Source organism: Oncorhynchus kisutch, linkage group LG11 (genome assembly GCF_002021735.2).
Source record: "Oncorhynchus kisutch isolate 150728-3 linkage group LG11, Okis_V2, whole genome shotgun sequence".
NCBI classification, from domain to species: Eukaryota; Metazoa; Chordata; class Actinopteri; order Salmoniformes; family Salmonidae; genus Oncorhynchus; species Oncorhynchus kisutch.
The window spans coordinates 16,573,600-16,600,415 of record NC_034184.2 but is presented as its reverse complement, the minus strand read 5'-3'; the positions used below and the strand labels follow the sequence as shown (position 1 = coordinate 16,600,415).

At 42.6% G+C, this 26,816-nt stretch overlaps 1 protein-coding gene across 3 annotated transcripts; it reads left to right on the top strand.

The window, feature by feature from the left end:
* On the top strand, nt 1-26,184 carry LOC109899945 (voltage-dependent anion-selective channel protein 2-like). 3 transcript variants are annotated; one of them, XM_020495616.2, is made up of 10 exons: nt 1,853-1,976; nt 2,099-2,214; nt 4,651-4,722; nt 22,067-22,116; nt 22,229-22,381; nt 22,461-22,513; nt 22,738-22,965; nt 23,230-23,380; nt 25,076-25,133; nt 25,225-26,184. In XM_020495616.2, exons 3-10 carry the CDS (start codon nt 4,656-4,658, stop codon nt 25,314-25,316), a joined length of 852 nt encoding a protein of 283 aa, XP_020351205.1. In that variant the 5' UTR covers nt 1,853-1,976; nt 2,099-2,214; nt 4,651-4,655; the 3' UTR covers nt 25,317-26,184. The 3 variants fall into 3 exon arrangements, with proteins under 3 accessions (XP_031691239.1, XP_020351204.1, XP_020351205.1); XM_031835379.1 differs by lacking the exons at nt 1,853-1,976; nt 2,099-2,214 and adding an exon at nt 1-197; XM_020495615.2 differs by lacking the exon at nt 2,099-2,214 and having other exon boundaries at nt 1,847-1,976.
* The last annotated feature ends 632 nt before the right edge of the window (nt 26,185-26,816 follow it).

The window sequence follows — 26,816 nt, the reverse complement described above, 5'->3', positions numbered from 1 at the left end:
GTACAGGTGCAGTAATCTGTGAGCTGATCTGACAGCTGGTGCTTAAAGCTAGTGAGGAGATAAGTGTTTCCAGTTTCAGAGATTTTTGTAGTTCGTTCCAGTCATTGGCAGCAGAGAACTGGAAGGAGAGGCGGCCAAAGAAATAATTGGTTTTGGGGATGACCAGAGAGATATACCTGCTGGAGCGCGTGTTACAGGTGGGTGCAGGGTCTTGTAGATGACATAGAGACAGTGGGTTTGACTATGAGTACGAAGCGAGGACCAGCCAACGAGAGCGTACAGGTCGCAATGGTGGGTAGTATATGGGGCTTTGGTGACAAAACGGATGGCACTGTGATAGACTGCATCCAATTTGTTGAGTAGGGTATTGGAGGCTATTTTGTAAATGACATCGCCGAAGTCGAAGATTGGTAGGATGGTCAGTCTTGCAAAGGTATGTTTGGCACCACCGCTAACTAGCTAGCCATTTCACATCCGTTACACTGGCAATGGAAACATGGCTTAAATATATTGTAACGACCCTGGGTTTATAAGCGCGGAAATCGAATCTGCCGCACGACCATGCTTTTGCAGCACAGTCGATAGCGCCTGCTGTTTCATTACAATACGGTTCTTGGGCTACATATTAAGCCAAGCGCCATGGTTGCTATGGTGAGGATAAAGACTGCTTCCAGTTGCCAGATAAATTATTCGTGAAGACAATTGCATTAAGTTAATAAATACATTAATTTGCAAGTGTTTTGGTCTTGTATTAACTTAATGCGCAAATATGGACTTAAAAATAATCAAATTAATGCATAACTCAGGTCATCCTACTTTGTTCTAGACAGGCAAAGAAACGAGCAGCTACATTTACAGGGACCTGAGGGTTGTTTCGTTGTTGCGGTTTCTCCATAAAGATAGTTAGAGGACGCAACATTGTATCTGTCTCATTGTTGCGTCTGTGAGAGTATGAGCAGTGCCACAGAGTTTCTAAATCCAGAGGCGCAACGTCGTGAGACTTGTGAAACAGACCAGGCTGGGGTTTGAAAAGTCAATGAGAGAAGTGAGAAATTCTTCATTCGTTGTAAATTTTCTCGAAATCTAAAGGCAACCTAGATTTGAGCCAATTTCTTAAGTAGTTCAACATGTTATTACTCAAACCTTGTGAAAGTGACAAACTAACACATTTTCATTTAAGTCAAAGACAACTTTATATCGAAAGAGTGCCTTTGATCTGACGGCCTGCTTATGCACAGTTCTGCGTCGTTAGACTCGATGCCGTGTTTCTACGTATGAGCTTAGCTAGCAAGTGTGAGTGGGATTTCTATTGGAGAAGCAGTTTTAGCCTATCTTCATACTGTACTGTCTTTGGCAGTGCCATTGAGCCCATCTCCATTTTGAAGTAGTCCCATTTTCTTCTACTACTTCTATGAGTTGGCAAACAAACTGAAAGGGTGCATACTGCCACCTGGAGTGTGTTTGAACAGGTATAAAAGTCAAGGTTGGCGATTTACTGCCACAAGTATAATTCATTTGCTGATCCCTCCTGTTGACATGGAAGTAATTATGTGAACCTTCCATAACCTATTGTTGAAGTTGACTACTTCAACATGGTGAAAGTCCTCAATAGTGCTGCCCATGCTAAAATGGGTTTTTGGGCACTAGAGTCAAAGATGGTGGATGAATTAAGACAGTTCACTCAGGCTGTTTAGCACGGGAAAAAATGGTCAGTTCCTGTCTACTTAAGGAGGGGTTGGCTCTCCCAAAGACACCACCAATACGATAACAGCTGGGTCTGGTCTATTTAGTTAATTGACTTCCATTGAAACAGAAATTGAAGGAGTGGGATGTCTCCCTACCTCTTCTAGAGACCTCTATCTATCTCTATGGGTTTCTCCTTCATCGCCCTCCAGCTGGACAGGACTGTATCGCGACGCGGTGTCAGAAACCGCTTGAAAACAAGTCAAACCAACGCAAAGCTCCAAGCAACTGAGGTGAAGTTATAATATTCCTGCTAAAATTTTGCTACAGTAGCTAAGTAGCGTTAGGCCTAAATGTCAGCCTTTTTTTCTAGTTACAGTAGCTAACGTTCGTTGTCTTTTTGGGCTAACGTTAGCGAGCTAGCCAAAGAGCCATTAGCTAAAGTCAAGACTGGGACATGGCCAGCCAGGATCCAGCGAAGAGAAACGTGTAGCCAGCTAGCTAAAGTTTGGTCCCTTGTCAAGGATAAAGGCAAGTCATGGTCGTTGACGACATTGTAAATGTGCTTTTTTATTTTTTATTATTCAACATTTTTATCCCTGTCTGTGATGTGATAGTTTGTTTAGTTAGCTAACGTTAGCTTGACTTTCATTGAACAAGCCGCCACTGTCAGTCATTGGAATGATCTAGGCAAGACAGTGCAGAGGCGTAGGAGTGTTAATATCGATGTCAAGATGGCTGCTGCTTGCGGATAACCATGTTCTTCAAAGCTTCACCTGTGTAGATTTTTTTTCCCACCTTTATTTAACCAGGTAGGCTAGTTGAGAACAAGTTCTCATTTGCAACTGCGACCTGGCCAAGATAAAGCAAAGCAGTTCGACACATACAATAACGCAGAGTTACACATGGAATAAACAAACAATCAAAATTACAGTAGATAAATCTATTTACAGCATGTGCAAATGAGGTAGGATAAGAGAGGTACTGCAATAAATAGGCCATAGTGGTGAAGTAATTACAATATAGCAATTAAACACTGGAATGGTAGGATGTACAGAAGATGAATGTGCAAGTAGAGATACTGGGGTGCGAAGGAGCAAGATAAATACAGTATTGGGGCTTTGGGGGTGACCAGTGAGATATACCTGCTGGAGCGCGTGCTGCTATGGTGACCAGTGAGCTGAGATAAGGCTGGGCTTTACTTAGCAGAGACTTGTAGATGACCTGGAGCCAGTGGGTTTGGCGACGAGTATGAAGCGAGGGCCAACCAACGAGAGCGTACAGGTCGCAGTGGTGGGTAATATGTGGCTTTGATGACAAAACGGATGGCACTGTGAAAAACCGCTCCAATTTGTTGAGTAGAGTGTTGGAGGCTATTTTATAGATGACATCGCCGAAGTCGAGGATTGGTAGGATGGGCAGTTTTACGAGGGTATGTTTGGCTGCATGAGTGAAGGAGGCTTTGTTGTGAAATAGGAAGCTGATTCTAGATTTAATTTTGGATTGGAGATGCTTAATGTGAGTCTGGAAGGAGAGTTTACAGTCTAACCAGACACCTAGGTAGTTGTCAAAATATTCTAAGTCAGAGCTGTCCAGAGTGGTGATGCTGGACGGGCGGGCAGTGATCAGTTGAAGAGCATGCACTTAGTTTTACTTGCATTTAAGAGCAGTTGGAGGCCACGGAAGGAGAGTTGTATGGCATTGAAGCTCGTCTGGAGGTTATGTGGTTGTAGGCCCGGCAATATCCCTTCAATTGTTTGCAAGGGTCTATGCTGAGATGATCATAAATTCCCTATCTAATCATTTACTGGGTGGTGGATTATACTGCCACTAGTCAATCAGTGATGACAAGCAAACAGCAACATGCATGTTGTGGCAATACCATCTTTGTCATATACTTGCTGCAATAGAGCTTGCCAGCTTGTTGTCCTAAAACCCAGAAATTAGTTATCTGGTTGGTTCAGCAATCCCTATGGGGAAAGAATAGGGTTTTGGGATAAATGCTGAAATAATGCCTGCTGTTGCCTGGAAACCCAACATTGAATTACATTGAATTCTATGTTGGGCAGAATTTACCTCTACAAGCCAGAATGTTGAATGAAATTACATTTTAATGTACTTTACCGGTTGTCTGTGTATTTTGGTGGTAGGAATGTGAGCCAATATATCCACAGGAAAGTAGGATTACATCAACTTTTCAAAGCGCTGGTAGTGTGTTCAGATTTCTATTACCTGAAGCATGCACACAACATACAAATACATGCATACTTGCCAAGCTCTTGCATGTGTTTTACATGGTTCTGCACATGCTTCAGGTGATACAAATGATCAAGTACTACCATCGCTTTGAAAAGTTGATGTAATTATACTTTCCTGTGGATATATCGACCCACATTATTACCCCCAAAAGGACCAACTGCACAGACAACCGGTAAAAGTACTTTAAAATATAATTTTATTCAGCATTGTAGTATGTAGAGGTCACGAGAGGAAACTTTCCTGACTCAAATGCTAATTTCTGCCAGACATAGAATTCAATGCAATTCAATGTCAAGGTTTCCAGGCAAGGTCTGTACTTTACAGACCGGAGCTTTTTTTCTTCTTTTTCTAGTAGATATGCTACTGTCAGTCAGTTAACATGACTTTTATGAATTATGAAGCCTTTGTACTTTCTTTGTTACATAAATGCTTTAAAATGTACAAAGTGACATTAATCTTCATCAGCTATCTCATAGAACAAAACATATAAGATCTAAGTCTGTTTACCACAGACATTATTTTTGGTGTTTATACAAAAAAAAATAAAAAATGTCATTAATTTCCCCATAGGCTTTGTCCAAAGAACCATGGCGGAGTTGGTGCCTACAAAAAGGCGCCATTACTATTTCACTCTATAGGCTACATGCTGAACTCAGTCAGTAGTACTACAATAGCTAGATTTCTCATCTTCCATTTTTCTTGCCACAGGTGTAATGGCAGTGCCTCCATCATATGGTGACCTTGGCAAATCTGCAAAGGACATCTTCAACAAAGGATATGGTAAATGTCTTAACTGGTTCGTTTACCCCTGTAGAAATGACGAGAGTGACAAACATATATGTAACAGGGACCTCTTGTGACGGCTTGAACATGAAGCATCACTTTGGCCTCTCTTACGCCCTAATAGGCTAGTGGCCGTTCCTTAAAAAGGGCTTTAGTTTTTGACATACCTAACCGAGGTATAACAAAGCATATCTCTAAGGTCTCCCATATATGAAATGGGTGGTTGTGTAAAAATATTTTACTGCAAAAGTTGTTAAATGTATAGATATTGTGACACCCCCTTAACACAAACCGTGCAGGGGTGATACAAATAGTAAATTATCTGCCCTTTATACAGTACACCTACAAACAGCATTAGGATATGTTAAAGCATTTTGGAAATATAAACCCACAGATGCAATAAGCAGAAATATCAACTATGAATATTTATGATGAATGTAAACTTTGCTTTTTGGTAGCTGTTCAATAGAGGACTTTCCAAAGTTGTTCTCATTCAGTGCTGTAAGGTACTGCGTGACAAATGCATACAGTACACATGTATTTTTATGTTGTAGTTATTGTAATCGGCTCTAAGGCAAGTGGGGTCAGATACAATATATACACTGCTCAAAAAAATAAAGGAAACTCTTAAACAACACAATGTAACTCTAAGTCAATCACACTTCTGTGAAATCAAACTGTCCACTTAGGAAGCAACACTGATTGACAATAAATTTCACATGCTGTTGTGCAAATGGAATAGACAAACAGGTAGAAATTATAGGCAATTAGCAAGACACCCACCCCCAATAAAGGAGTGGTTCTGCAGGTGATAACCACAGACCACTTCTCAGTTCCTATGCTTTGTGGCTGATATTTTGGTCACTTTTGAATGCTGGCGGTGCTTTCACTCTAGTGGTAGCATGAGACGGAGTCTACAACCCACACAAGTGGCTCAGGTAGTGCAGCTCATCCAGGATGGCACATCAATGCGAGCTGTGGCAAGAAGGTTTGCTGTCAGCGTAGTGTCCAGAGCATTGAGGCGCTACCAGGAGATGTGGAGGAGGCCGTAGGAGGGCAACAACCCAGCAGCAGGACCGCTACCTCCGCCTTTGCAAGGAGGAGCGCTGCCAGAGCCCTGCAAAATGACCTCCAGCAGGCCACAAATGTGCATGTGTTTGCTCAAACAGTCAGAAACAGACTCTATGAGGGTGGTATGAGGGCCCAACGCCACTGGCGCCCTGTGCTCTTCACAGATGAAAGCAGGTTCACACTGAGCACATGTGACTGACGTGACAGAGTCTGGAGATGCCGTGGAGAACGTTCTGCTGCCTGCAACATCCTCCAGCATGACCGGTTTGGCGGTGGGTCAGTCATGGTGTGGGGTGGCATTTCTTTGGGGGGCTGCACAGCCCTCCATGTGCTCGCCAGAGGTAGCCTGACTGCCATTAGGTACCGAGATGAGATCCTCAGACCCCTTGTGAGACCATATGCTGGTGCGGTTGGCCCTGGGTTCCTCCTAATGCAAGACAATGCTAGACCTCACGTGGCTGGAGTGTGTCAGCAGTTCCTGCAAGAGGAAGGCATTGATGCTATGGACTGGCCCACCCGTTCCCCAGACCTGAATCCAATTGAGCACATCTGGGACATCATGTCTCGCTCCATCCATCAACGCCACGTTGCACCACAGACTGTCCAGGAGTTGGCGGATGCTTTGGTCTGGGAGGAGATCCCTCAGGAGACCATCCACCACCTCATCAGGAGCATGCCCAGGCGTTGTAGGGAGGTCATACAGGCACGTGGAGGCCACAGACTACTGAGCCTAATTTAGACTTGTTTTAAGGACATTACATCGAAGTTGGAGTGTGACTCCAAATCCAGACCTCCATGGGTTGATAAATTTGATTTCCATTGATAATTTTTGTGTGATTTTGTGGTCAGCACATTCAACTATGTAAAGAAAAAAGTATTTAATAAGAATATTTCATTCATTCAGATCTAGGATGTGTTATTTTAGTGTTCCTGTTATTTTTTGAGCAGTGTATATATTTAAAAAAGATATATATATATATTTAATTTGTTCAGCCCTTACTCTTGCAATTATGTTAGGGGGCCCTTTAAATGTTTTACTCTAAATCCAATATGACTGCCACAATACCATTAAATGATGGTTTAATCGGGGTGGCAGGTAGCCTAGTGGTTAGAGCATTGGACCAGTAACCAAAAGGTTGCAAGATCGAATCCCCAAGCTGATAAGGTAAAACACTGTCATTCTGCCCCTGAACAAGGCAGTTAACCCACTGTTCCTAGGCTGTCATTGAAAATAAGAATTTGTCCTTAACTGACATGCCTAGTTAAATAAAGATAAAATAAAAATCACCCCTATACAGTATCTACATGTTTTTAAATTAGATTTTTCAAATTTATAACCAATACTGAAGACTCTTTTTGTATACTTAAACTATGTTAGGTATCCAATACACACTCACACTGTCTAGATATAAAACAAAAGGAAGACTGTTTGGCATGGCAACCACAAGCGAAAGCAGAGTTTTGTATTTTGAGACTTGCTTGAATAAGCTAAGTAGCCAATAGTCAGAGGGGAGCATAATTTGTCTGATTCTCTGTAATAATGGTATGGGAATAATACATTTTATTTTGTAAAGTGGTTTCTTGCATCAAGCACAACATTTTCAGTCACATCTTTGTCTGAAGGACAAGTGGATAAACAGGTTAATGTCAAGCCATGCATGTCATGGAAAGTAGGCCTACTTTGACACCACACATTGTCTGCTACTGTAGGCTGAATGATAGAACAGCTAGTTTCATGTTAACATTTTATGTGAAGCATTTTCTCTGTTCTCCATTGCCACTCTGGTAGGCCTATGTTATGATCAAATAGCCACAGAAGCCTACTTGACCACTATCTGAAACAGTAACTTAAAACGGGTATGTTATATGAATTTAGTTCTTATGTGTTCATTAACCAATTTAAAACACTGTCGGTTTTATAATATTTTTTTGTTTGTTGCATAAAATAGACAGAGACCAGTCTACCCAAATTAGCCAATAGCATTTATTCTTGAGAGTGCTGCTCATAGTACCATGTACATTGGTTTATATACATCACATTTCATCATAGCGTCTTGAATGCTCCTCCTTCCCTCCGACAAGGACAAAGCTGCTACTAAAGACCATTCCAACCCACTAGCACACATACATGACACTCTATATCTGGATTATCTCCTGAAGTCTCACCACAGTTTATTACCACTTAGCAGACAGTTCCAGTCCCCCCCAGATACGGAAAACCTGGAGGGGCTCTCGCTGTCTTATATCCACAGAGTTATAGCCGGGTCGGTTCAAACATAGGTTAAGGATCCTCTTTGTTTTCGTAAGGCACATGCATGCATTCCTCTCTTCCCCCCCTCCAACCTAGTTGGAGCTGTGTTTATTATTTTTAATTACTCCTTGTTCATGCTACATAACCATTAGGGATTAGAGGTTACGTTTCTGGGTAGAATTATTGAATAATTTATCTTAAACCTTGATAAAATATCTTAACAGGGTACAGCCTCAGTGTTCACAGTAAACATGAGCTGGAAGTAGCCCTGAATTTTCACAACTTTCAAGTTTGCGATTAGCAGACCTGAAATTTGCTCAGTACTGAATTTTTTCCGAAGGAACGTTGGCCAGCATTCCCGTGGAATGCTTTCGACGAATTGAGACTGTTCTAAGGGAAAAAGGGGTGCAACTCTATTAGGAAGGTGTTCCTAATGTTTTGTACACAGTTAAAAGACTCTGGTCACAAACATGAAATTGAATTGAGCAATATACCACATTACATCTTACTAGTAATACATTTCTTGTTTTAGAAACATTTTGCAAAGCATGCTCATTTGTTATTTGTGTTTTTAGCTGTAACAATGGCAGAAAAATATTTTGTCTTAATTTCTGAGTGGCTGGTAGATTTTTATTTTATCTACTTGCCACCGTAACTATTGGACAAAGTTCATTTCCCACCCTGGATGCAACCAGGCATGACAAGCTACAACCATGTTTACAGGTCTGAGTTTCAAAGTTTTGTCAAGTGGTGTGATGAGCACCACCTCATCCTCAATGTAAAGAAAACAGAGGAGCTGGTGTTTGACCCCAAATCTTGTCTGTGACCACGTGCCTGTGGTTGTCTACAAAGCCAACATAGCACAGGTTAGTTCGTACAAGTACCTGGGTGTACACATGGACAATGTGCTGAGCTGGAAGGTTCAAGTAGTGTCTGCTGTAGAGTACAACAACGCCTCTATTTCCTACGGTGACACAGGGTTTTTGGAGTTGACCAGAAAAGAATGCTCCTGTTCTACCATGCAGTCATAGAGTATCCTGATATATGGCGTCAGTCTGGTTTGGCAATTTATCAGTCCAACTGAAATCCCACCTGATACAAACTGCCATGAATGTAATGGGCATGAGGCAACATCCTTCCCTGCAGACTATTTCTGAACTGACCGTTACCAGACCAGCGCAGAAAATGATTTCAGATCCCTCCCATGTACTTCACTCTGAGTATCAAGCAGACACAATAGGGTCCCTACATGTAAGCTGAACAGGTATAAGCACTCCCTCATGTCCATCAAATACCTAAACAGTAATAGGTAAAATTATGAGCTTGCTTAGTACAATACTGACAGAATAAGGGAATGTGCAAAGTATTATGTATGTGGCTATATGAGAAGTGTATGATAAGGGAAATGTGCAATTTATATTGTAATGTACAGTGTTTATTTTGTATACAGCAGTAATGTGTCTACTGTCTTAAGACAATTTTCTCCTATCCTAAGTGACTATGGCAGGTGTTCACTACAATGAACCAACGCAACCTGACACTCATTGTCAGGTTGTGACTCGTCACGAAACGCCATCAACTTAGTGAACCATCACATGTCATAGGAATTGCACCTCTCCAAGAATTGTCCTCCCATCCTATATGCAAAACCTTAAACAGGAAGTACCTGTGTTAAGGACTGTTTTAACGTTGGTCTGACCAATCAGAATTTACGCTTGAAGATTGTTTTGATCATGCGGACTGGGAGAGTGTTGAAGTATACACTCACTCGGACTGGGTTCATCAGGAAGTGCATTGAGGATGTTGTTTCTATGACGATTTAGAATTTATCCAAACCAAGTATGTGGCAGGGATTTAAGACAATCACGGATTAAAAAGGGAAAGCCAGCCACGTTGCGGACACCGACAGCTTTCTCCCGGACTAGCTAAACACCTTTGCCAGCTTCGAGGGAAACACTGAGCTACCGACGCAGGGACACCACTGCTCACGAGGACCTTAAGCTCTCATTCTCCGTGGCCGACGTGAGTAAGATATTTAAGCATGTTAACCCTGAAGACTTTGGGCCTAGATGGCATCCAAAGCCGTGTCCTCCGAGCATGTGCAAACCAGCTGGCTGGAGTGTTTACGGACATATTCAATCTCTCCCTATCCAAGTCTCTCACTTGCTTCAAAAGATCAGTGTTCTTGTACCTAAGAAAGTTAACGTATCTGAACAGCCGACACCCTAGTCCCGCTACATTTTGAATACCGCCCCAACAGATTTATTGATGGCGCAATCGACATGGCACTGCACACTGTCCTAGCCCATATTGACAAGAGGAATATCTGTCAGAATGCTGTTCATCGACTACAGCTCAGCCTAGTGCCCTCCAAGCTGTTGTGACTTTTGGCTAATTAATATTCTAGATAATTTACTGATTAATTATTACAGCAATTAATCAGATTTTATTTGATACATTTATTTATCCTGAGGGGCATCTTCAAGGGTTGGATATCAAGTAAAAGTTTATTTGTCATGTGTGCCAAATACAACTGGTGTAGACCTTACAGTGAAATGCTTACTTACAGGCCCTAACCAACAGTGCAATTTTTAAGTAAAAATTAGGTATTAGGTGAACAATAGATAAACAAGGAAATAAAAAAACAACAGTACAAAGAGTAGCGAGGCTATATAGCCCGACCAAGCGGTGCCTGTATAATTGAGGTAGAATGTAAACTCAGCAAAAAAACAACATCCTCTCGCTGTCAACTGCATTTATTTTCAGCAAACTTAACATGTGTAAATAGTTGCATGAACATAACAAGATTCAACAACTGAGACACAAACTGAACAAGTTCCACAGACATGGAACTATGTGTCCCTGAATGAAGGGGGGGTTGGTCAAAAGTAAGTCATTATCTGGTGTGACCACCAGCTGCATTTACTACTGCAGTGCATCTCCTCATAGACTGCACCAGATTTGCCTGTTCTTGCTGTAAGATGTTACCCCGCTCTTCCACCAAGGCACCTGCAAGTTCCTGGACATTTCTGGGGGGAATGGCCCTAGCCCTCACCCTCCGATCCAACACGTCACAGACGTGCTCAATGGGATTGAGATCCGGGCTCTTTGCTGGCCATGGCAGAACACTGACATTCCTGTCTTGCAGGAAATCACACAGAATGAGCAGTATGGATGGTGTCATTGTCATGCTGGAGGGTCATGTCAGGATGAGCCTGCAGGAAGGGTACCATATGAGGGAGGTGGATGTCTTCCCTGTACGCACAGCATTGACATTGCCTGCAATGACAACAAGCTCAGTCCGATGATGCTGTGACACACTGTCCCAGACCATGACGGACCCTCCCACCTCCAAATCGATCCCGCTCCAGATTACAGGCCTCTGTGTAACGCTCATTCCTTCGACAATGAACACGAATCCTATCATCACTCCTGGTGAGACAAAACCACGACTCGTCAGTGAAGAGCACTTTTTGCCAGTCCTATCTTGTCCAGCGACAGTGGGTTTGTGCCCATAGGCGGCGTTGTTGCCAGTGATGTCTGGTGAAGACCTGCCTTATCAAATCAAATTTATTTATATAGCCCTTCGTACATCAGCTGATATCTCAAAGTGCTGTACAGAAACCCAGCCTAAAACCCCAAACAGCAAGCAATGCAGGTGTAGAAGCACGGTGGCTAGGAAAAACTCCCTAGAAAGACCAGAACCAGAACCAGGCTATGTGGGGTGGCCAGTCCTCTTCTGGCTGTGCCGGGTGGAGATTATAACAGAACATGGCCAAGATCAAATGTTCATAAATGACCAGCATGGTCGTATAATAATAATAAGGCAGAACAGTTGAAACTGGAGCAGCAGCACAGTCAGATGGACTGGGGACAGCAAGGAGTCATCATGTCAGGTAGTCCTGGGGCATGGTCCTAGGGCTCAGGTCCTCCGAGAGAGAGAAAAAAAAGAGAGAATTAGAGAGAGCATATGTGGGGTGGCCAGTCCTCTTCTGGCTGTGCCGGGTGGAGATTAAAACAGAAGATGTTCAAATGTTCATAAATGATCAGCATGTTCGAATAATAAGGCAGAACAGTTGAAACTGGAGCAGCAGCACGGCCAGGTGGACTGGGGACAGCAAGGAGTCATCATGTCAGGTAATCCTGGGGCATGGTCCTAGGGCTCAGGTCCTCCGAGAGAGGGAAGGAGAGAATTAGAGAACGCACACTTAGATTCACATAGGACACCGAATAGGACAGGAGAAGTACTCCAGATATAACACACTGACCCTAGCCCCCCGACACATAAACTACTGCAGCATAAATACTGGAGGCTGAGACAGGAGGTCTACAAGCCCTCTACCACAGGTCTACAAGCCCTCAGTCCAGCCTCTCTCAGCCTATTGCTGATAGTCTGAGCACTGATGGAGGGATTGTGCGTTCCTGGTGGGACTCGGGCAGCTGTTGTTGCCATCCTCTACCTGTCCCGTAGGTGTGATGTTCGGATCCAGGGCAGGTGGTGTTACACGTGGTCTGCCACTGCGAGGACGATCAACTGTCCATCCTGTCTCCCTGTAGCACTGTCTTAGGTGTCTCACAGTATGGACATTGCAATTTATTATCCTGGCCACATCTGCAGTCCTCATTCCTCCTTGCAGCATGTCTAAGGCATGTTCACACAGATGAGCAGGGACCCTGGGCATCTTTCTTTTTGGTGTTTTTCAGAGTCAGTAGAAAGGCCTCTTTAGTGTCCTAAGTTTTCATAACGGCGACCTTAATTGCCTACCGTTTTGTAAGCTGTTAGTGTCTTAACGACCGTTCCACAGGTGCATGTTCATTAATTGTTTTATGGTTCATTGAACAAGCATGGGAAACCATCTTTAATTTCACAGGTCTTCATTGTAAATGGTTTATCTTTGAAAGACAGAGTCCTGAAAAAGGGGGGGGGGGGGAGACACACACAATGCAAATAGTCCGGGTAGCCAATTGATTACCTGTTCAGGAGTCTTATTGCTTGGGGGGATAAAAGCTGTTGAGAAGCCTTTTGGTCCTAGACTTGGCACTCCGGTACCGCTTGCCATGTGGTAGTAGAGGGAACAGTCTATGACTGTGGTGGGTGGGGTCTTTGACCATTTTTAGGGCCTTCCTCTGACACCGCCTGGTGTAGAGGTCCTGGATGGCAGGCAGCTTTGCCCCAGTGATTTACTGGGCGGTACGCACTACCCTCTGGCGTGCCTTGCGGTCGGAGCCCGGGCAGTTATGCAACCAGCTCTCAATGTTGCAGATGTAGAACCTTTTGAGGATCTGAGTACCCTTGCCAAAACCTTTTAGTTTCCTGAGGGGGAATAGGCTTTGTCGTGCCCTCTTCATGACTGTCTTGGTGTGTTTGGACCATTCTAGTTTGTTGGTGATGTGGACACCAAGGAACTTGAAGCTCTCAACTTGCTCAACTACAGCCCTGTCGATGAGAATGGGGGCGTGCTTGGTCCTCCTTTTCCTGTAGTCTACGATCATCTCCTTATAGGCTGACTACACAAAATAAAGTCTAAGTCTATATTCAATTATTGCACCCACACTGCTTGCGCGCGCCAACGATCGAAGAAGTCAGTTCTATTTGTGACGCAGATCGTGTGCTGCAAGTCCTGCCTCTCCCATCTCCTCATTGGTTATACCTACGTGGGTGACTGAAAGACAAACAAGGTCAGTGGCGGTATTTATGAAAGTTGACAATCACAATTTAAAGTCCAGAGAAGAAAGGGCCTAGAAGGAGGAGAGATGACTAGAAATGTTTCGGTTGACCGTTTTATGTGTGGCTTAATTGTCGGAGTAGAGGACCTTGTGCATTTCGGGTAAAATAACAACTCAATGTTTATATCCCAGGACAAATTAGCTAGCAACAGCAAGATTGCTAAATTGCCATAAATGTTTAATGCTTTTTGACCTGTCACCAAATGTAATGTAATTGGTTCAGAGTTTGTTTTGATATTTTAACCTCTGTGTCGTAATCACGTTTGGTGTGGGGGGACAAAATACATTTATGCATGATGGCGCACGCGCGCAGCTGGTTTCAGTTCCGTTAGCCTTGGTTACGTTGAGGGATGGGTTGTTATTCTGGCACCACCCGGCCAGGTCTCAAACCTCCTCCCTATAGGCTGTCTCGTCATTGTCTATGATCAGGCCTACCACTGTTGTGACGTCTGCAAACTTAATGATGGTGTTGGAGTCATACCTGGCCACCCAGTCATGGGTGAACAGGGGGAACATGAGGGGACTGATCACGCACCCCTGAGGGGCTCCAGTGTTCAGCGTGGCAGATGTGTTGCTAACTATCCTCACCACCTGGGGCGGTGACCATTATCCCAGAAACCCTAAACCCACTTCCCGACTTCCGTCGGGAAGTCCATGATCCAGTTGCAGTGGGAGGTGTTTAGTCCCAGGGTCCTTATCTTAGTGATGAGCTTTGAGGGCTCTATGGTGTTGAACGCTGAGCTGTAGTCGATGAATAGCGTTCTCACGTAGGTGTTCCTTTTGTCCAGGTGGGAAAGGGCAGTGTGGAGTGCAATAGAGATTACATTATATGCTTGGGTGGTATGCAAATTGAAGTGGGTTTAGGGTTTCTGGGATAATGGTGAGCCATTACCAACCTTTCAAAGCACTTCATGGCAACGGATGTGAGTGCTACGGGTCTGTAGTCATTTAGGCAGGTTGCCTTTGCGTTCTTGGGTACAGGGACTATTGTGGTCTGCTTGAAACACGTTGGTATTACAGACTCAATCAGGGACATGTTGAAAATGTCAGTGAAGACGTTGGTCAGCACATGCCCGGAGCACACATCCTGGTAATCCGTCTGGCCCTGCGGCCTTGTGAATGTTGACCTGTTTAAAGGTCTTACTCACATCGGCTGCGGAGATCTTGATCACACAGTCGGCTGGAACAGCTGATGCTCTCATGCATGCCTCAGTGTTGGTTGCCTCGACGCGAGTATGTAAGTGATTTAGCTTGCTTGTCTGGAAGGCTCTCGTCACTTGGCAGCTCACGGCTGTGCTTCCCCTTGTAGTCTGTAATAGTTTGCAAGCCCTGCCACATAAGACGAGCGTCGGAGCCGGTGTAGTACGGTGCAATCTTAGCCCTGTATTGGCGCTTTGCCCGTTTGATGGTTCGTCAGAGGACATAGCAGGACTTTCTTTAGAAGCTTCCGGGTTAGAGTCCCGCACCTTGAAAGTGACAGTTCTACCCTTTTTGTACGTACAGTCACTGTGGGGACGACGTCCTCGATGCTCTTATTGATAAAGCCAGTTGTGGTGTACAATCGGAAGAATCCTGGAACATATTCCAGTATGTGCTAGCAAAACAGTCTTGTATTTTAGCATCTGCTTCATCTGACCACTTTTTTTATAGACCGAGTCACTGGTGCTCCCTGCTTTAATTTTCGCTTGGAAGCAGGAATCCGGAGGATAGAGTTGTGGTCGGATTTACCAAATGTAGGGCGAGGGAGAGCTTTGTACTTGTCTCTGTGTGTGGAGTACAGTTCATCTAGAATTGATTTCCCTCTGGTCGCGCATTTAACATGTTGATAGAAATGAGGTTAAACTGATTTGAGTTTCCCTGTATTAAACTCTCCGGACACTAGGAGCGCAGCCTCTGGGTGAGCGGTTTCCTGTTTACTTATTTCCTTTATACAGCTGACAGAGTGTGGTCTTAGTGCCAGTTACCGATCTGTGGTGGTAAATAAACAGCCACGAGAAGTATAGATAAACTCTCTTGGGAAATAGTGTGGTCTACATCGTATCATAAGATACTACACTTCAGGCAAGCAAAATCCAGAGACTTCCTTAGATTTCGTGCACCAGCTGTTTACAAATATGCACAGGACCCCCCCCCCCCCTCATCTTCCCATAGTGTGCTGTTCTATCTTGCCAGGGCAGCGTATATCCCGCTAGCTGAATGTCCATGTCGTCATTCAGCCACGATTCCTGTGAAACATAATATGTACAGTTTGATGTCCCGTTGGTAGGATATTCGTGATTGTGCCTCGTCCAATGATTCTACGTTGGCGAGTAATATTGATGGTAGCTTTCCCACTTGCCTTCTCCGGGTTCTTACGAGGCACCCCGCTCTGTGTCCTCTGTACCTGCGTCTCTTTCTCCTGCCAATATAACAGGGATCTCGGCCTTGTCGGGTGTTCGCAGTACATCCTGTGCTTCCTGCTTGTTGAATAAAATATATTTGTCTAATCAGAGGTGAGTGATCGCTGTTCTGATATCCATATTTTTTTTGCCGTAAGATCTGGTGGCAGAAACATTATATACAAAATAAGTTACAAATAATGCGGGGAAAAAATGCATAATAGCAGAATTGGTTAGACGCCTGTAAAACTGCTGCAATTTGTTCCGGCGCCATTTACTGCTATAGAGAAACCCTTGAATTAACTCTATTGGTAGTTATCATTAACTGTTAGTGTTAATACAATCAACAATATAATCAGTCAATTTGGCTATATACTCATTCTGGACCGTCGTCAAGCTCTGGAACATCAAGAACCCAACCGCTCACAAATCATTTTTTTAAATTATTTTTTTTACTATATTAAATAAATTGGAAAGTGAGGTAGTTAACAGATACAACAATTATTGAGGTGAAAATATTTTGTGACCTGTAGAGCTGATTATAAATTAACTTCCATACTCGGCTCAGGCAAATGCAATAGTTAATTCACAAGACTTTTGAGGATGATGTGGTCTTATTTATTGAAAGAGAAAATGTAACGTTAGGAACACCTGCTTTTTCCATTACCGACTGACCAGGTGAAAGCTGTGATCCCTTATCGATGTCACTTGTTAAATCCTCTTCAATCAGTGTAGATGAAGTGGAGGAGAAAGGTTAAAGAATTATTTTTTGTTGTTGAGCCAATTGAGACATGAGCTGTGTTCGAAAACCCATACTGACATAATGTATACTACATATTTAATGAGTGTATATACTATTAGTTCATTTTAGTATTCTGTAAACGAACAGTATCCTTTCAGATGAGCGTACTAGCTCTTCGCCGGTCCACCGGATGTTGAATCTGTTGCTATGCAACCTCTTGCTAGCTAGTTAGCATAACAAGTTAGTAGTGATGGGCTGGCTCGTTTGGCTCCGCTCATCAAAGTCGGCTCTTTTGTCTCCCAAACGGCTCTTTAAATTTTTTTTTGTATTTTTTTCAAGTCAAACCGTTTGCTATAGTTTATGATTTGGTTTTTAAAATAATTATTATGAATTATTCAATGAATTCATACTCTACCATAACCGCAATGTATTTAAAAATGCATTGGTTTGTTGTGAAAAATAATGCTATTAAACATTTGCATTTAAGTACAACTTTTTAATGTATATTAACAAAGTGCATATAAATCTAACCATTCAAAACAAATACAATCTGAACAGCATAATAGAATATTGCACCATATCAAAGAAAATGAATAACAATGTGCAAATCTGCAACATCCCACTTAAATCATTAAACTGGTCACTCTTTTCTTTCCTTTATTGCCATGCTATAACCAGCTGCACACAGCAATGTTGACCATATTTTGCCTTTGAGAGATTTGCATTCAGAAATGCAAGCTGCCTCACTTTCGAGGGGCTGATGCGGTTTCTTCTCTTAGTAATTATTTGTCCCGTTTTCGGGAAGATCCTCTGAGGGAACGAATGTGGCCACTATGCAGTCTCCCTGTCATGACTTTAGTAAGCCGTGGGTAGACTGAGACCTTGTTCTTCCACCAGCTCCGAGGATCTGCAGATCTTTGGAGGAGGGGCTCCTTCTAATAGGATCGGACCTCCATTATGTTATCTGCTGAGGGATTCCTTCGTGCTGCATCCCCAGTTGCTCTCTCGTCAAACATTATCCAAACAGCAGATGTTTGTGGCACTACTGCTGGTGCTTCTACCCCCATCACATCCCTCTTCTTCCTGTTGCCCTGGTGCCTGAGCCAGCTGACTGCTGGGGCTGTCCCTCCCTACTGCTGAGGTGCCTCATCAATCGCTCTGGCATCACTGAAGGATAACCCCTTAAACCTGGGGTCAAGTGCAGCGGTTTCTGATGGCACGTGATTATATTCCATTCTGTGGAACTTTCTGTACATTGATAAACAGGGTGTCCATCAACTCTGTCACATCCTGTGGTTACATTTGCTTCTCTCTGGCGGTTGGCTGTGATTCGCTGCAGACCCTTACACAGGAGTATCATTTTTGAGGCTGTCACATAGCTGAAAAGAGAGAACAGTAACTTATTAGTTCAGGTTCATGTTTTATCTAGTGATACTACATGCTCATATACAAATATAATACTGGATTAAATAATGATGTAGTAATAACTGATTACTGTACCCCTCTCCACTGATCTCCACAGTGACCTGCTCAAAGGGTTCCAGGACTCTGCACACCACCTCTCATTCCTCTTGGGTCATGGCCTCAACAGGTGCATTGACAATGGCCAGGGTAGAGAGGATGGCATCCTTTGACTCAAGAAACCGCTTCAACATATAAATGTTGAATTCCACCTTGTAGTACAGTCTTGTTTAGGCCTCAGCTCAGGCATCCACACCTGGCTTTGTGTAGACTTCAGTTTTTCAGGACCTACTGTGCTCCTGTGAAAGTATTCCACAGCTGCTTTCACTTTGTCCTCAGTGGGCTTCATCACCTTCAAAGCATCTCTTACAATCAGGTTGATTGTGTGGGCAAGACATGGATGATGGTTCCATTTGAACAATATGGCTTTGGTTATATTAGCTGCATTATCATGAACACAACAGACCACTTTTCCATCTACTTGCCATTCTCTGGCCACTCAACAGTTCCTCTACCAAGTTCTTTGTGGTGTCTGTTGCTGAACTCAAAGCAGTCCAGAAGACAGCTAGACATTGAAAAATCTTCAATGAATTGGCATCTAACCGACATGTAAGAAGTGGTTACCCTTGATGTCCAGCAGTTAGTGGTAAGGCAAACTGCAGTAGCTTTTTGGACTCTTTCCCGCACTGAAGCCTGTGTGTTCTCATACAGTTGTGGAATAAGTGATTTTTGAAAGGGTTTTCCTGCTTGGAATGGTCTACATTGGATTTAGACTATTGCTATGATATCTAAAACCTCTGTCCTCCACGAAAAATGGAAATGGAAAACCCATGGAAATGAAAATGCCACCGATTTCCAGCCAATCATTTTAGCCAATGCAATATCAATTTGGCCTTGTTTTGCTACAGTGGAGATGCTGACTCTTTCACTAGCATTCCCGCTAGTTTCTCCTAGCTCTGCTACAGCTAGCTTTACAGTTGGGTGCACAGTTCGCATATGCCGTGTAGGTTGTGCATCGAAACCGGCTTTGAGATTTTTGATTTGGCAAATTCTACACTGTGCTCGAACATTGTCTGCATTATTAAAATGCATCCAAATGCTACTGTGCTTCCGACTCACTCGTTTTTCACAGCTGTCCTTCCCCTCTCCCCACGGCTGCTAAGTGTGCGACTGTGAGTGAGTTGGCTCGGCCTTCCCTCACGCGTCTTTGGCTCATTGGTTGACACTTCTTGTCTGACAGGAACAACAGGTGAGGCTGTTAGTCTGAGCAGACAGTCAGAACAAATGTGTGTGTTGTGCATTTAGGCATATTTTATTTCTTGATTTAAAAAAAAAAAATCAGTTCTATTCATTTAAATCTTTTGATTATTCATATACATTTTTATTTTTTATAAATCAATTTGGCTCTTCTGATATGCGAGCCGGCTCCCAACGTTCACCTACAAGACCCGGCTCATTCGCGAACGACCCATCACTAGTCTGTAACCAGTTTATTAACCGACAGCTGGCGCTAATGGAAAACACTTTCTGAGGGTAGCGTGTGTTTTCCTTTGAGCAGATTACAATAGCCACAAGCTAAAGAAATGTGTAACTGTAGCTGTGTTTGAATACTCATACTAATGGTACTATTTGTGACGTTAATTTAGTATATAGTAATTTAGGTCATAATATGGATATAGTTAGTATGCCAGAATTTCCCGGATGTTGTACTACTTTCGCCAAAATACGAGTTATATAAGCAGTGAACACTCTTTCAGTGCTTTTGGGGCCCGTAATGGAATTCTTCAGAAAATTAGTGTGGCTTCACATCGTTTTCAGATTTGAAGAAAGTGGCAGAAAATATGCAGCCGAAGTCCAACGAGAGCGGAAACAAATTCATTGCTTTAACTAATGTTGAGCAATGTAATAATGACTTCAAATAAGTTACGTTATGTTGGCGAACAATTTGTTAGCTACGCTGTCCTTATGAACCACATAGCATATCATTACAGCAGTAACATTACCACAATGTTAGGTAGCTACCTAACGTTAGTTGGCTAATAATACATCAAACTTGCCAGTATGTTAACGATATGCTATCTAACAACCCAGCGTTTATTGACTTGATTATTCCTGTCATTCTTTGCTTAGGTAAGTGCTATAGTGGAGTTCTCAATGGACATTTGTGTGCTTCCGTAAATTTGCTCTGGCTATCTACTACGATTTCGGAGTACTCTCGTCTGAGTGTACCAGAATAAAAATGTATTTAATTTATGAACGCTCAACACCCGTTGAATATGGCCGGTGTCCGTAAACGTCGGCAAAAAAACGTAATTAAAGAGGTGCCAGCAGCACAGTTAGTTACCAACGCTCTGGAAAACATGAATACAGGTTAACCAGCTCTGCTAGGGCGAGTAAAATGGTCAGTGAGGTGTTCTCTCACTTGTCTGGAAGTAGCTAGCCAATGTTAGCTTGGGCACTTGACTGCCGTTGTAAGGTCAGAATCAACCCTACTCCTCGACCAGAGCGTCCAGTGTGCGCTCCGAGAGCGTAACGCTCTGAATTTACAAACGGACAATATGGCAACGTTCTGAATTTAAGAACGCACCCGAAGCCGTAAAATGTCTAGCTAGTAATTTATGCTAGCAAGAGGTTACACAGCAACATCATCAACTTCCAGTAGACAGGCGAAGCGCTAGTACACTCAACTGAAAGCATACCGGTCGTTTACAGTATACTAAAATAAACTAATAGTTGTGTGTACTGATTAAGTATGTATGGGGCGGCAGGTAGCCTAGTGGTTAGAGCGTGGGGGCAGTAACTGAAAGGTTGCTAGATCGAGTCCCCGAGCTGCCAAGGTAAATCTGTTCTGCCCCTGAACAAGGCAGTTAACCCACTGTCATTGTAAATAAGAATTTGTTCTTAACTCACTTGCCTAGTTAAAGTTTAAATAATGTTAATGTTAAATACTAGTTAGTATGCAGGAGCATTCTAACACAACTAGTATTTTTGGGTTGTGGGGGGGGGGGGGGTCAGGCAGGACCATACAGCACTGAATGCGAGCAAATCTGACTTTGAAAGTTATTTTGAACAGCTACCGTGAAGCTAACATTCATTATAAATATTCACAGTTGATATTTCCGCCAATTATATTTGTGTTTACATGTATATATTTCCAAAATGCTTTAAGATATCCCAAATTGTATAAAAGGCAGACACTCTACTACTTGTATTCCACATTTTCGCAATATCAGCGATTGCAATACTGGGTTGCATGAGCTTATGTGCCCCCCTCCCTTCCCCCTCCAAGGCACTGTTTGAGTTAAGATGGTGAAACACTATCTATCAATTAAACCACTTTTGCAGTAAAGTATTTTTACACAACCGTCCATTTCATATATGGGAGTCCTTTAGAGATGTGGAAAAACATGGTTGTGTTTTGTTACCCCTACACAAGGTATATCTAAAAAATAATTTGAAGGACTTGCCAGTAGCCTAAAAGGGAATGTTTACATCAATCCACAGAACATATTTCACACTGACGGGGCATTTCACAGGAAGGAAACATGATGACAACCAGACATTCAATTTGTTCAAGCCATGTCACAGTTGAACCGTATGGATCAGTATTCTCCATGTAGTGGTCCGTATGTCAAATATTGAAATGCAAAGGAACCTTACCATACAAAGGAACATGTGGTGTTCTGAATGTTATGATTTGTTCTTCATAAGGTTTTGGATTGGTGAAACTTGATGTCAAGACCAAGTCTTCAAGTGGAGTGGTGAGTTTGGCTATTCCATCCTGCCAGGGAATTACTGTCCATTATGCTCTTGTATAACAAAGGATAGGATAGCCTACAACTCCTAACTAACTCTGTTGTAATTGTCCTTTAGGAATTCAAAACCTCCGGCTCCTCCAACACTGACACCAGCAAAGTCAACGGGAACTTGGAGACCAAGTACAAATGGGGTGAATACGGCCTGACTTTTACAGAGAAGTGGACCACAGACAATACTCTGGGGACTGAGATCACTGTTGAAGACCAGGTAGAGGAGAAACCAGTCTAACTCAAGTGATTTGTGAGCTTTCTATTTGGTTGTGCTTAGTTTTTTTCTTCTTCCATAGATCACCAAAGGACTGAAACTTACATTCGACACCCAATTCTCACCAAATTCTGGGTAAAGTGTGCCTTTTTTTTAGTTTCAAGCATAAATGTATGTTTCTCACCGGTCTTTTGAGACCCTGGAATCGATAACATTTATTGTGCATGTTCAGCGCTGCATAATCCACCAGACTTTCTTTATTGAAAATAACCAGGGAAGACTGAACAAGAACAACCGAGATATCAGATGTTTATTAATCCTCTTTTTACCCCCCTCTCTATACTTTTTTTTTCTAACAGCAAGAAGAGTGGGAAGGTGAAGACTGCCTATAAGCGTGAATACGTCAACCTGGGTGTGGACGTAGACTTTGACTTTGCCGGCCCGGCCATCCATGGGGCAGCGGTGGCCGGATACGAGGGATGGCTGGCTGGCTATCAGATGACCTTCGACACGGCCAAGTCCAAAATGACCCAGAGCAACTTCGCTGTTGGCTATAAGACAGGAGATTTCCAGCTGCACACCAATGTGTAAGCTTCATATCGATTGTACTTTGGAGAACTTACTGTATGTCTCGGCACTAAAGTGACAAGGGTGAATTTTTCTACCATGGTTAGAAAGAGGAGTCTCCTTTGTGCTTAAAGGTGAACTGAAATGTTTTAGCAATTGAATTTGATAAATTGTAGGTTGATTTGAGCATTTCAGTTAATCTTTTAATTGAGTTATCAAACAAAAAGAGCAGTTAATCAGACAAGGATAACATAATGTATGTCTGCTTATTTCATATATCCCAGTAATGATGGCACAGAGTTTGGAGGGTCCATCTACCAGAAGGTGAATGACCAACTGGAGACTGCTGTGAACCTGGCCTGGACAGCAGGCAGCAACAGCACCCGCTTTGGCATCGCTGCCAAGTACCAGCTGGACTCCAGTACCTCCATATCTGTGAGTGCTGCTCTTTTGCTTGTCTTGTTTATACGTTTTGTATGCCAGACTTTACAGCTTTGTTCAATATTCAGAAACTCTGGTTCTGTGAGTTAGTATTTTGTTAAATGCGAATGGCTATTTTAGGAAGTAACTGGAGTTAAAAAAAATTAAATGTTGTTTTATACCGTGACAATAATTATCATGTAACCCTTTGTATTCCAGTATTTAAAGGAATTATCCGGTACTTTTATATAGTTTTTAATCAGTAGTTCTGAAAGTAGTGCTCACAAGCCAAAAGTGGTCCCTGAAAATGGTGTACTACATCACATATGTGCACCACATCATTGCTCTCTCTCTGCTGTGGGTGCTTCTTGCTAGCTGTCACTCATATGGCGAGGGGCTGAAGCTTACTGGTTGAACTAGAATTGCCAGAGGGCTGGCCCACAAGGCAAAATGTAAGGAAAACAGACCTGCCAACATGCACGCATTTTGCATACCAACTACGCAATTCTCTGTCCATGTATGAGATCCGAGTTAAAGGTATGCAGAAATTAATAGGGCCTGATGGGGGAGGGGGGAAATCGAGCTGCAGCACACAGACATGTACGGCATTTGTGTCAACGGACATGGAGACTTAATACATCATTATTCGACATAGCTACCCCCTGTCTGCCCTCCTGTTTGTTGTGATGCCGAGTTTGCACGTAAACACATGGACAAATCACTTTTCGACTCCGTGTGTTGTGGAAAAGTAAACACTAATTGTTTCAAGCTAACGTTTAGCGAGCATAAGATGGACATTCAGTGGGCTCTAAAGTGCCAGCAGTTCACTCACATTTGCTAGTGAAAGAAATTAACTGCAAATACGAAAAATAACTGGTCGCATTTGTGCGAGTGTGATATACATTTAATTCTGCATCCCATTAGTTGTACTTTCCACGTAACATTACGAGGATCACTCAACCTGATAGACTGTAATTATGATCCATGTAAAAAAAAAAAGCATTACAAAAGTATAATAAAAAATGAATATAAACATCTTGGCATTAAATCGAGTCGGGAGTTTAGAAGACTGCGTGATGAAGAATGAATGAGTGTCCGGCATTAGCTAGAGACAATGCTTCTAAAATGCCTTTGCACTAGATTGGAAATTTTATCAATTTCGAAAATCTGAAATGGTGTATGTGCCGCAAAGAAATAGAATAGGCACCTTTTTATATAGGCTGAAACGGCGGACTCTTCTAGCGAGCAGCGTTCAGATTCTCTTTGCGGTAGCCTACTTAAGCTTCACCTAACCAGTTTGCAGTCTGTGTCGATGCGATCATTTGTTTTTGTGTTTTTAAAATGATTTTGCTTGTGAGCTGGCCTAGTGATTGGCCCTGTTTGAGAGGTGACAAGCATTCCTCTACTATAGAGACTAAACTTGGTTGAATCTCCTATTTGCTGCGTGCGTCTGTTACTCTAAAAAGTTGGACAGGGTTGGCAGGTCTGGGAAAATATAGTAGCACAGGTTCCAGAATTTTCCTTTTGCTTTTAAGCTAGGGATTTCATGGCTAATTGAGGTAAGACAGTAATTCTGCTCATAGATTATGCATGTATGAACTACACATTGACCCATCCAGCCCAAAGCGGGAGATAAAAACTATACAAAGTAGTCGCCAAAGTTCCGGAGGATACCTTTTTAATTGTGTATTTTGTTGCTATATTTTGCAGGCTAAAGTTAACAATGCCAGCTTGGTGGGAGTTGGCTATACCCAGACACTGCGGCCAGGTAAGAACTGGCTCTCACTACTTTACAAAAGCGTTGCCAACCATCTCCAAAGTGGGCTGTTGTAGCCAAGTTGTTATTTATTTTTCTGCAGGTATGAAACTCGTCCTGTCTGCACTGGTTGATGGAAAAAGCATCAACTCCGGTGGCCACAAACTGGGACTGGGACTGGAGCTGGAAGCATAAGTATCTAGCCATCCTGTGTAGTGAAGTTGTTTCATTTAATTTAGGGAATCGCAGAATAATTTGGCTTTATGTATTTCCAGCCCAACCACCATTAAGGGATTAATCTATTCTAAAGCAACAACACCCCCTGCCCAACAGCCCTCAGTACTGTCAGTTAGATGGATCCCCAACACTATCAGCCACTTATTTCCTTTCATATGGTTTGTAGGCTGGTACTACTAGGTCTGCTATTTATCAAGTCATGTGTTTGTTTCTATACTGCTGTACCACTAGTGAAATACATCCTAAAGTGTTTTGCTTTATTGGTTTGGCTCATTGGATTGTACAGTCTGAGGGGGGTTGTATGAAGATGTATGCTTTGATTTAAATATGTATAATAATATTATATATGACGATAATCCTGAACTGTTTTGCACACAGTCAAATTTATATTATACCTTTTTCCCCCAACTATATTTATGTTCCATCTTTCCCTGTTTCAGTTGCACATATAGTAGCATTCGGTTAGCAACGCTTTGCCTGTTGTTGGTACGGCTCCTACTATGCTTATCATCAATTTCCAGAGACCTTAAACGTTGATCTATTTACCTAATATTCTTGAGGATTTGTTAACGATGCTTATTGCTTACCCACTCTGCGGTCATTAGCAGACGTGTACTATCTTGATTAACTAACCTGCTTCCTAGTTGAACATGGTAAACTTGCACGACAATGCCAAATGGGATTTGAAAAGGAAAAGCGAAACCATTGAGTGTATCCTCCACCTCCCCTTCCCATAGCTGTGTATAAATTATATGACTGGGACATTGATCAGAAACCAAGTCCACTCGTGTGTCTAACTTTACAATAAAGTCTTTAAACAAGTCAATCCTTTCTTCTTCCTTCATATATCATGGCACCTCTTCATACAGTTGGACAAAATGAAAATATACAAGCCAACAAGTCACTAGTTTTACAATTGAATGTACAGCTCAACCATAATGAACATTTGAAACAAACAAGTATATAGTGAAAGTATGACTCACCTGTGTACAAAATGTGTAGAACTGTAAACATTACCTTTGTTACTTTGGTCCTTTCATTTAAACCATTTCATGAGTTATTCAAGTCAGCATAACAGTCTCCTTGAACACAGGAACATGGCCTTTAAATTTCAATTGCCCAATTGAATCCAAGCCAAGGTACTGCAGTTTATTACAGCATAGGCCAGTGTCTTACACTTTACAGTTTAAACGCCGGTCTCCTACATAGTTACAGTTTGAAGGCCAGTGTTAGCCCATCTGCCACATGGCCTGTGTGTCCACATCAGCTGCAGGGTTCACTACCTTCCCAATCCACAGAACTAAAGCACTGAGCACTGTAATTTTTTTTCTTAGTTGCTTATGCCTGCCCTTCATGTGATTTGAGATTAACTGTTGTGGTAGTCTTTGACGAACGTTAATTTGGTTCTGAATGCCAAAATTGAATAGATACTTTGTTGAATTATGGCCAACATCCTAC